This window comes from Chrysemys picta, chromosome 1 (assembly GCF_011386835.1).
Source record: "Chrysemys picta bellii isolate R12L10 chromosome 1, ASM1138683v2, whole genome shotgun sequence".
In the NCBI taxonomy this organism is placed as follows: domain Eukaryota; kingdom Metazoa; phylum Chordata; order Testudines; family Emydidae; genus Chrysemys; species Chrysemys picta.
Genome location: NC_088791.1, coordinates 286,544,098 through 286,556,238, shown reverse-complemented (window position 1 = coordinate 286,556,238; position 12,141 = coordinate 286,544,098). Strand labels below are relative to the sequence as shown.

Here is a 12,141-nt window from a genome sequence, read left to right as displayed (position 1 = left end):
GGTGGCCCCAGTACCTGCCCAATCTGTGCCATTTCCTGCACACTTATCGCCTGTTCTGCTGCTGCTTCCGCAACCTTCGCTGCAGCCGGCTCCACGGACTCTGCCTTCGTCTTCAGCAGCCTCCAAGGACACTCCCCATGTCCCTGGGCGATCTGGAGCCCCTTCTATCCATGGAAGAACTGGGGCTGCCCTACACATCTTTGCTGCTGCTCTCTGGCCTGTCACTCACCCATGCAGTCCCTACTCCAGCAAGCGAGCCAGTACTGCTCCTGCCAGAGAGGGCCATGCCAACAATGCACTGTGGTTTCCCCGCAGCACTGGCTCCCCTGCTACCGGCGGTATCTTCGGACTCCGAGGGATTTTCAGAACATGAGCCAACCGTCTCCTTGGTACCTGTCCTCTCAGGTCTCCTACTAGTCTGCCCTGGCTCCTTAACCAACACCATCGGGCTCTGAGGAGAAGGTGGAGATCGAGCCCGTACTGCCGGTTCCACTGTCCCTACAGCCAATTCCTCCTCTTTGGACAAAGCTCTCATTCCTGTCTCCATGTCTCTCCCTAGTGACCATAGGCAGTATCAGGACCTGTTACAAAGAGTGGCAGTGGATCTGGGCATCCCACTGGAGGAGGTTCAATACCAGCAGCACCAATTCCTTGACACCCTCCAGTCTCAGGGATCCTCAAGGGTGGCCCTCCCATTAATGATGCCATACTCCAGCCAGTACAGTGGTGTGGCTCTCCCTGGCCGCCTTTACTCCCACACCGAAATGAGCAGAACAGTGCTCTTTCATCCCAGTTAGGGAGGCAAACTTTTTGTTTCCCCTCCCCATCCTCCGAGCATCCTGGTGGTGCACGTGGCCACAGAGAGGGCACGCCAATGCCCCCAGAAGTCCATTTCTCCGGACTGGGTGGTGAAATAGTAGACTTTTTTGGTGGGGAAGGTCTGGTCCTTGGCGGCGTTGAAATTTTGCATTCCCAACTACTAGGCTCTGCTTGCCAAATACAACTTTAAAACCTGCACCAGGCTAGCCTAGTTCAAGGACAAGCTATCCCCAGATGAACAGCAGCAATATCAGGCGCTAGTGGGCGAAGGGTGCCTCATAGCCAAGGTCGCTCCTCCAAGAGGCTGTCAACACGGCTGACGTAGCCTCGTACTCACGATGGGCATCATTATGTGCTGCAACGCCTGGCTACAGTCCTCTGGCTTCCTTAGAGAGGTCCAAATGACCATTGAGGACCTCCTCTTTGATGTGGACAGGTTATTTTATTCTAAGACTGACGAATCCCTTCACACGTTAAAGGACTCAAGGGCCACACTACACTCCCTGCGGATCTATACTCCAGCCCCACGATGCAAACAGCAGTGATAAAAATTCCTCCCCTGGTCGTATGCACCCTACCTGCTGTACTACAAGTGGCACCAGGAACCCCCACACAAGCACCACCGGTCCCAGCGTCAGTGACACACAATCTCTGCTGTGGCTACTTCCTTGACCCTCACCCACCAACAACCCAAGGCACAGTTTTGATGCGTCGGTTGGGAGCTGTGAACTGTCCCATTGCCACCCATAGACCCATATATCATCTTTGGAGGCAGTCATGCCCTATTCGCCCACAATTGGGGGCAAGGTTACCACAGACCACTGGGTACTGGAGATTTGCCACCACGGATACTCTATAGAATTTCTTTAATTTCCCCTGCAACTCCTCCCAACCTATACACCCCCAGGGGACCCTACCCTCAATGCCTTCTCCAACAAGAGGCTAAGCTCTTCTCGTAAAGGGGCCCATAGAGACCATGGTACCTTCCTATGTAGGCAGAGGCTTCTACTCCCCATACTTCCCCATCTCCAAGAAGGGCACCGCCCCATTCTCGATCTTTACTTAGTGTTACCCTTACCTTAATGAATGGCAGCTCATACTGCTCTGTTGACAGGAGCTTATCTCTGCCATCTCCACTCTTTGTGCTCTCTGGCCTCTCTGAGCGTCTGCATCAATGAGTGGAAGTCAGTGCTTGTACCTATGCAGATGATCAACTTAATTGGAGCACGGCTCGCCTCAGTTGCAGCTCAAGCCTTCCTCCCACCAGACCACTTCGCAACGCTGACTGCCGTAGTGACGAAACTCTGCTGCCCCCCTCACATCATGGTATGTCATTGCCTCTGTCTATTTTCCCATATGGCGGCCTGCACGTATGTGACACCGCATGTGTGTCTCTATGTATGTGTTGTCTACAACAGTGGCTCCTCTTCCTGTACAGAGCCTCAGAGATCATCTGGTGGCCAAGGTCGTGGTTCCTTGGATGGTTTTGGCTTGCCTCACCTCATGGGCTGACCCTTCCAATGTCACGGTCGGTACCCCCTTCACTCCCACCCCGCAGACCACCGTCACAATGGATGCCTCCCTTGTGGGCTGGGAGGTGCACCTACACCATCCCACAACCCAGGGTATTTGCATGCCACAAGAGGCCAGACTCCACATCAACATTACGGAGCTCTGAGCAGCTCGCCTAGTTTGCCAGGCCTTTCTTCCTATGATCCAATCACAGCACCTGCAGCTCCTCTTGGACAATACTGCAGTAGTCACCTACATCAGCAAACAAGGGGGCGACAGGTCTCCATCGCTCTGCTCAGAGACCATACCGTGTGGAACTGGTGCATCTGCCATCACGTCCTGCTCCAGGCCACATACCTCCTGGGCACCCAAAATTCCATAGCTGATGCTGCTCAGCAGTGCTCTCCGTCTCAACCATTATAATAATTAATTATAATTAATTGAGATATCCTATCTCCTACAGCTGGAAGGGACCTTGAAAGGTCATTGAGTCCAGCCCCGTGCCTTCACTAGCAGGACCAAGTACTGATTTTGCCCCAGATCCCTAAGTGGCCCCCTCAAGGATTGAACTCACAACCCTGGGTTTAGCAGGCCAATGCTGAAACCACTGAGCTATCCCTCCCCCCAAACCATGTAACCATGAGTGGGAACAGCACAATCCCACTCTTCGCTACTTCTTCCGAGTCTGGGGCACCCACGCTGGGACCTTTTTGCCAGCCATAAGAACTGCAAGTTGCCTCTTTATTTCCCAGGGGAGCCCTGGGGCAGGACTCCCAAGGTGATGCACGTCTGCTGTCCTGGATGGGAGACCTCCGCTGTGCCTTTCCTGCCATTCCCTTTCTACCACAAGTCCTCCACAAGATTTGACAAGACCAGGGTGCCATAATACTCATAGCCCTGTATTGGCCACATCAGTTTTTGTACCTGTACCACCTCAGACTCTCCACCCAGGCATCTCTCTGCCTCAAAACACTCCCAGACCTCCTCAGGCAACATCGGGGATGAGTCTGGCATCCCAATCCACACCTATTTCACCTCATGGCCTGATTTTTGGATGGAGCTCGAGCATAGACAAAACACGCTCTACCCCCAGGGTACCACATTCTTACTCAAAGCAGGAGGGCCTGCTATCAAGTTAAATGGAAACATTTCACTGCTTGGGCTCGCTGCCATCACCAAATCTGAGTGAGATTTCAATACGCATCATCCTTGATTACCTCCTCGAGTTCAAAATGGCAGGCTTCACCTTCAGCTCTATCCATGTCTACTTGGCAGCGCTTAATGCCTTCTTCCATGCAATGGATGGTGCCTCAGTGTTTACTCATCCTACCACCATTTCATGAGACGACTTCCCAACACCTTTTCCCCGGTATTCAAGCCCATGGGACCTTAATCTTGTTCTTATCTGCTTTCACGAAGCTGCCCTTCAAACCAATGGCAATGTGCTCCCTGTCTCATCTCTTTTCTATGAAGGTACTGTTCTTGGTAGCCATTACCTCTGTTAGACGGGTCAGTGAGCTGGTGGCCATGATGGCTGGTCCCCCCTACCATGTTTTCCAAAGACAAATTTTCGGTAAGGCTGCATCCTAAATTCCTTCCAAAGGTGATGTCAGAGTTCCATCTCAATCAGTCCATTCACCTCTCTGTTTTCTATTCCAAAGCACATGCCTCCAATGTGGACAGGACCCTTTGCTTTTGCAACGTCCCCCGTGTACTAGCCTTCTTATCTCCAGAGGACTGTGCTTTTCTGGCATTGCTGAAGCTGTTTGTAGGAATTGCAGACTGGTCCAAAGGTCAAGCGCTCTCCTCCCAACAGAAATGAGTCTCCGGGTGCATCCGGACATGCTACGCGCTCTCCAGCATACAGCTGCTGGATCCAGTTACAGCCTGCTGTATGCGAGCACAAGTTACCACATCAGTGTACTTAACAGATGTCTCGTGGCAAGATATCTGTCCAGCAGTGACATGACGCTCTGTTCACACCTTCACCTTGCACTATGCCATCGCCTAAGGGGCAGCTGCAGTTGTTGCCATGGGCTGCACTGAATTACAGGCGACATTTCCTCCTGCATCCTAGCATGCACCTCCACGCTGATTACTGCTCGCTACTCATCCACAATTGAAATACGTATAGAGACCATCACTCAAAGAAGAATTGGAGATTACATACCTGTAACTGGAGGTTCCTTGAGATGTGTGGACCCTGTTTGTATTCCAGTACCCACCGTCCATCTCCTCTGCTGGGGACTAGCATACTCAGTGGTAAGAGTGTCACTGGAGAGGGATCAACTCACATGGCCTATTATAACCTTGACTGGGAGCATGAGGAGACACATGACACTTGAGGATCAACGGAAACTGCTATGAAAACCTTCCAGCTCTGGCACATACACACCCATGATACCCTGTTTCCCCGAAAATAAGACAGTGTCTTATATTAATTTTTGCTCCCAAAGATGCGCTAGGTCTTATTTTCAGGGGATGTCTTATTTTTCAGAAATGAAAAATGCCTTATTATCGGTGGATGCCTTATTATCGGGGAGGTCTTATTATCGGGGGGATGCCTTATATTACAACGAGAGGCAAAACTGTAAGTAGGCCTTATTTTCGGAGGATGTCTTATTTTCGGGGAAACAGGGTAGGAATACAAATAGGGACCACACATCTCAAAGAACCTTCAGTTACAGGTAAGTAACATCCTCATCAAACCCAAGGTTGTCACCGGGCCAAGTTGTGTGTTTTGAATAGCAGTGTAGTCTAGAAGAAAGAATGTAGTGTTGGGAATGTAAGGACTTATTGGGGATTTTTAATGAAAACCGGGTTAATCTTAGAAGTAACTAGCTCTTTTTTTTTTTTAAACGTTAAGAATAAGTATGCTAGGTAGGGTTTTCAAATGTTTTCATTGTCTGCACAATGTCTTACAAGAGTGTTACTGGGATGGCATAATGTCTCTGTGACAGCTGTAGCAACGGTTTCCATGATCAGGAATATTGGGGAAATATGAAATACCTATTTAGCTAACTCTTAATGTGATTTAACTTTTGAAATTGAGAAGTCGTTGCCAAATGACAGGTCTGTTTCCTGAAGATCACTTACATTCTGAGTGAAGATTAAAGAAGGTGAAAAATCTGTTATCTACCACTGAGTCCTTACAGTTCTGAAGTCTGGAGAATAACCATCTGGACCAACTTATATATATATATATATATATGTTATATAAGTTTTCTAGTGTGTTATAATTTATCTAGCTAAATAAAAACATAAAAGAAAACATCAAATTAAAATAAAATGGATTGATATCAAATCATCACATGAATCTAAAATAAACCAATCATTATTTATAAACTTTAATCTGGGAAGGAAGTGGATCTTGTTTGGTGCTCACCCAAGAATAATTAACATTACCAGTTTCAGTGCCAATTTATATTTTTATATTCAAACCAAGTAGCTGATGCAGGGAGGGTTAAATCACTGCAGAGGTGAAATTAATATTTAGACTACGACTTTGAGGTCAGCTAAGGTAGTTTGTCTAAATTGCTAGTGATAGTTTAATAATAATTGATCCCCCGCTCCTTCCAAACATATCATTATAAAAGTTTTTCCAGAACAATCCAGGATGACACAGCTTGTTACACTAAACTGGCAAACATAAATTTAGGTGAAAATAACATTTTTTTCAAGATTTAAACACACATCTCCCAAACTATAAAATATAAATGTGTGAGAGAGTTCAGACAAATGAGGTTATTTAACCTTATGCTGTTTTATATTTTTGAAAAACCATCCTATAGGTGCTGTTTTCAAAACCACGCATGTGCAAGGTCACTGTCAGTCACTTGCTGAACTAAAAAAAATAATAAAACAAAATGCAAGAATGTTCAGGTAGAGTAGTGGTTCCCAAACTGGGGTTTGCAAAATGTTACAGGGGGTTCTCGGGGGAAAAAAATCCCTAATGGCGGCCAGAGCTGTCCCTAGGGACCCCGGGGAGCATGGAGCCAGCAGCCTAGAGCCCCTGGACTTCCAAGAGCTAAGCAGATCAAAGCAAGCATATCTATCACACTGAGGAGATTGAAACTCCAAGACTCCTTATAAGAAATGGAAAGGGAGGTGGATATTTTTGGCTGTTTTTAAAATGAAATAGGCAGCTAGTATTGTTTTTAAAATTACTTTGAAGAACAAGTTTAAGCTTTGTTGTAATGTGCGTTGTTTGCCTGGACTGCTCAAGACCTGAATGCTTCTGTGGGAGGAACTCTTTGAGTTGGCTTCTTAAATCCCTTCATGCTTTTCACATCTGATACTCCTTGATGAAACATAGGAGCCTTGTCTTATAACAGGCTTATTCAAAGCGATACAAGCTACAAAAGTGAGATCTTGGATGAGTATTGCTGTTTTCATAATGTAATAAAAATACTATCATGATAAATAATAATTAATAAGAAATAGTGTGTAATAAGCATGTCACAAAAACAAATTTTATATTTCTGAGATCACTGCTTTTATAATTTATACTCAGGTAAAGGAGAAAATCCCTGAAAATATTTATTTTTAGGAGGGGGTTCATGATACTTGACATTTTAGTGAAAGGGGTTCACAGGTTGTTAAAGTTTGGGAACCACTGAGGTAGAGGAATCCCTCTACTAATAGAAATTGGAGAATCAAAAGGTTGATACTTGTAGAAGATGGTTGTTACAACTCGTGTGGTTTCAATCAGCTTCAGGAAACTGGTATATCCCCTTCCCCTCCATGACATTGGCAGCAAAACACATTTGTATGATTTATAAAATACAGTTTAGCCAGTGTCAGAAGTACAGTAGATCACAGAACATTCTTGTAAAAGAAACTTGATTACTTTTTGCCATCTGATGAAATGGGAGCCCCCCCCCCCCAAAAAAACACCCCACCCCAATATCCCCCCACCCAAAACAAAATATTGTTTCAAGTACATTGAGCATAAATTTCTCTTTAATTTCAATACTTTATGGCTGTTATTCCTAATTATATTATTACAGTTAAGGAGCTTGGGGAAATGAATACAGTAAAAACCCTAACATAACAAATTTTGACTTAAATATCTATAAAATATTTTTAAATTTAATTTTAAGAATTTTAGTACAAGTTCAACAAACTTATGTGCCGTATGTGCATATTAAAATTAGGAAAGGCTTATGTACAACAAAATGTATGGAAGTTCAAAAGCAAAAATATTTTCTCATATACATTGTATGAGACTATTTTTACACTGCAGAAAAAGGGCAGAAAGTGGGTTGAACTTTTTTTAATAGCTATTTAGAGTAAAACCAGTGAGCAGCTTCCATTCTATAAAGTGTGAATAGTTTCACTATTACATACGTGTAAAAGTAAAAGCATAAAACATTGGATTAATTTATTTTAATTGCTAAAAACCAATAATTGTCAGTTCTGAATTGGGATGATAGCCCATATAAGATAATAGCCCACTGATACCAGGGCAAATAAATATCCAATAGTAGCAATTCCATTCTACATTTCTGGATGAACAAGGTTTATATGAATATATGACCGACCGTTTTCAAAATTTGTAAGAAGGCATTAATAAAATAAGGAAGTGCTTTGTCTTCAACAGAGAAATTTACATTATCTATAAATTTTTTTTTAAAGGCAACACTTATTTCAAACATTGAAATATAGAAAAAATATAGAGCTTGTCTACACTGGGACTTAGTGCATGGCAAGCTAGGGTGTGAATGTACACCTCACTAGCTTGCTGCATACTAAGTCACTCTGTGGACCTTGCTGCCACATGCAAAAAGTGTCAAAAAGCAGTATGTCAAAGTTCATGACAAAATTTTTAGTGCACTGTAGCAGAGTCCCATGCAGTGACTTAGTGCGTGGCAGGCTAGTATGCCGTGCATTCACCCTGGCTTGCTGCACACCAAGTCCCTGTGTAGATAAACCCTTAGATGCCAGTCTAGGCTGCACTCTTGTTTTTCCTTGTAACATGTAGCCGCAGTAACAAGTCATACAAGAAGCTTAGTAAAATTTGGATTAATTTCCACTAATTTTGTATTGTACAGATTTTAGACATGGAGTACCATCTTGTTATCTAAACCCAGAGTAACTGAAATGCTTATTTAAATTGTGTTGCGAGTGCTTGTGGTCCAATTGCTTCCTTGATCATATGAATGCTTTTTCTCTAATTTTTGATGTCCCTGTCACATGTCTGCTGAATGGGATAATACTGATTAGCTACTTGGCTCAATCCCAAAATAAACAGTCATTTAAACTCAACAGTATTTAATTCCTTAATGTAAATGTGATGTAAATTCTGTCTGGATATAATTGTGAAAATCATCCACAAATTTTGAGTGATTTGAAAGACATACAACTGGAAATTGGTCTTTTAAAAAGTGTGAAGAGAGGAAGAAAGAAACATATGTTAAATGTCTAAATGACTTCTATTAATGTGTTTAATGATTAGTGTTACTTAATACTTGAGAAAAATATGCAACTTAAACATTTTAACAATTTTTGGAAAGCAGTCTAGAATAATGAGTTCATAAGAATGAATATGCCTTTAAAATAACTATCTTAATAACTTTGTGTGTACTAATTATTCTTCTAGAATAAAGAACTTCTTTTCTTATCAAATGTATACTTACTGGTATATGTAACACATAATGTGCAAGCTAAAAGTATTGTGTGTAATACTGGAAAATGTAGCGTTTCTGCTACTGTATTTAACAAAGCATATTTGGGATAATATATTTAAATTGAAATTTTGTTATCCTCTATTTTGATTTCAGACAGATTTAAGAACTATTGGCAAGAAATTCCTCCCCAGTGACATCAATGGTGGAAAGGTGGAAAAGGTACCCAAGAATATGAGTTACTAATTTATCTTCCTCCATCCATTTTGACTTCTTGATAATAGCTATATGTTCCATCCTATTTGCGTATTCTGGCTCACGTTACTTCATAAATATCTAAATACTGTATCTGCATAGTATGTATGTTTTTTTTTTTTTAGTTCATACGTATATTTCATTTACAAGTTTTTGACATTTTGAAAAGTGTAAGCCACTTCTGTCTGTGTTTGAGCACAGGCTTCTCTACACCTTTCCCCCGTTCCGCCTAATCAGCAGGGTCCTCGAGAAGATAAAGTCGGACACGGCACGGGTCCTCCTGCTTGCCCCGGCGTGGCTCAGGCAGCACTGGTACCGGACCCTCACAGGACTGGTGGTAGCTCCGCCGTGGCCATTGCCACTCTGCCCGGACCTGCTCTCTCAGGACCAGGGCCGCCTCCTCCATCCCAACCTAGCGGCTCTTCACCTCATGGCGTGGCTGCTCAGTGGTTAGGTGGAGAGGAAAGGATGTGCTTGGACCAGGTTCAGCGCGTCCTCCTCAAAAGTAGATGGCCCTCCGCGCTTATTTGGCAAAGTGGTTCCGGTTTTGTAGGTAGGCGGCGGACCAGGGCGTCTCCCCGGTGACGGCCCCGATTCAGTTTATCCTTGATTAACTCCTCCACCTGAGGACCCAGGGCCTGGCACCCTCATCGGTCGGGGTGCACCTGGCAACCATATCGGCCTTCCATCCGCCCGTGCAAGGGCACACGGTCTTTTCCCATGCTATGAATGGCCGGTTCCTTAAGGGTTTGGACCGTCTTTTTTCCGTATTCTAGACCTCCAGTCCCACAGTGGGACCTAAACCTGGTGTTGGCTCGTCTCATGGGGCCCCCATTTGAACCGCTGGCGACGTGCTCCTGCTCTCACCTCTCATGGAAGATGGCCTTTCAGGTTGCAATCACGTCGGCCAGGTGAGTCTCGGAGCTCAGGGCCCTGACCTCCGAGCCGCCGTACATGGTCTTTCATAAGGACAAGGATCAGCTCCGCCCACACCCTGTGTTCCTCCCGAAGGTGGTCTCCGCCTACCACATGGTTCAGGACATTTTTCTACCGGTCCTCTGCCCCAAACCCCATGCGTCCAGTGAGGAGCGCTGTCTCCATACGCTCGATGTGTGGTGGACTCTGGCTTTCTACTTCGAGCGGACTAAGCTGTTCAGAAAGCTGTTTGTCGCCTCCACTGAGTGCGCAGGGGCCAGCTGATTTCCACCTAGCAACTTTCCAATTGGATCACTCCGTGCATCCGTTCCTGTTATGAGCTGGCGGGAGTCCCCCCGCCACCCATTGTGAAGGGCGCACTCGACTCGGGTGCAGGCCTCGTCGGCTGCCTTTGAGGCCCACGTCCCCATCCAGGACATTTGTGGGGCCGCCACGTGGTCTTTGGTTCACACGTTCACCTCGCATTATGCGATTGTCTCCCAGACCATGGAAGATGCTGGGTTCGGCAGGGCTGTCCTCCGTCCTGGGAACATGTGAACTCCTACCCACCTCCAGCAGATATAGCTTGGAATCACCTATTGTGGAATACACATGAGCAATCACTTGAGGAAGAAAAGACAATTAGCTTTTCCATAACTGGTGTTCTTCGAGATGTGTTGCTCATGTCTATTCCACATCCCACCCTTGTTCCCCTCTGTCGGAGTTGTCTGGCAAGAAGGAACTGAGGGTAGGGGGAGCGCGCAGCTCCCCTTATACGGTGCCAGGCAGGCGCCACTCCAGGAAGTGCAGGGGGCGCTCCCTCCTATGGGTACTGCTAAGGGAAAAACTTCTGGCACCGGTGCACGAGGCGAGCACGCACACCTATTGTGGAATAGACATGAGCAACACATCTCGAAGAACACTAGTTATTGATAAGATAACTGTCTTTTTCAGTTCTTATTTAACCCATCAAAACTATGTTTTTGTAAATATTTCTAGCAATTTTCAAGTTGGTGTTTTATCATGTGTAGCTGGTAGATGGATTTTTAGCCATTGAAACTTCTAAATAGTATGTTGTTTAAGTTTGAGGTTTCCATTTCAGATCATATGAGTGATCTCTTCTCATTTTGTTTTTCATTAGAATTTTTTTTGTTTATCTATTTCCATATCTGCTTTCTGAAGTTTTTTTGTTTTTTGTTTTTTGAAAAATTATATCCAGTTGGTGAGTTGATAGCTTTTATCATACTGAGAAATTAGCGTGAAAAGGAATAAAATACTTCAGGCTTCCTCTACCTCAACATAGTTGCATCCCAGATCAGTGTTGAAGTATCGCTGGGTTTTTGGTTTTTGTCTCATGTGATATCCATCAGACCCTGGCAAACACACAGCTTTGAGAACTGATTTAATTTCTAAAATGATTTAAGTGTTATAATTTTCTGACCTTTTATTACACTCTTATGTATTACTTGAAGGGTAGCTGTTAGTTTTCACTGATTACTCAGAGTAGACCAGATAATTGTACTTGTCATCTACTTCAGGGCTTTGCCCTCAAAGAAAATACTTGCTGAAATATTTGTTACCATGACCTCATTAGTTCAAAATGTGAAGGCCATTCTCTCTAAAAAATATATTTGCATACTGAAAACTTAGTTATTAATCTAGTTGTCCTGGTCACCACTCAATTCTATTTTTACTGCCATCTCAGAACAGATTAGAGAATGCAACTCTGTCATGCGTTTTCCCAAGACACTGTTTCACAAAGGGCTCTGCCTTTGGATGCCATGGTGATAGGTGCGTTAGAAGTAACAGAGATAGTAATGGCCAGCTGTTACAGGAAGAAATTACCAAGAAATACAACTATACTTTGTAGGATTGCATGCAGAAAAACAGTGAACTGTGCTTTAAAGCTTCTGCTTGGGGAGGTGAAAAAAGAGTTCAGCACCCTTAGTTTAAATTTCAAAGCTCTCTTATAAATCTATTGTTATCCCTAAGGCATAATCTAATGTATATTGCT

At 44.3% G+C, this 12,141-nt stretch overlaps 1 protein-coding gene across 4 annotated transcripts in view; it reads left to right on the top strand.

Moving 5' to 3' along the window:
• TDRD3 (tudor domain containing 3) overlaps nucleotides 1-12,141 on the top strand; it is a 278,767-nt gene that overhangs the window by 92,567 nt on the left and 174,059 nt on the right. For 3 of the 4 annotated variants that reach the window (XM_005296948.4, XM_065581151.1, XM_065581152.1), the window contains one exon: nucleotides 9,114-9,179. In XM_005296948.4, the coding sequence (XP_005297005.2) occupies nucleotides 9,114-9,179 (66 nt within the window). The remainder of the gene's footprint in view (nucleotides 1-9,113; nucleotides 9,180-12,141) is intronic. The other variant, XM_042861717.2, reaches the window with a different exon arrangement.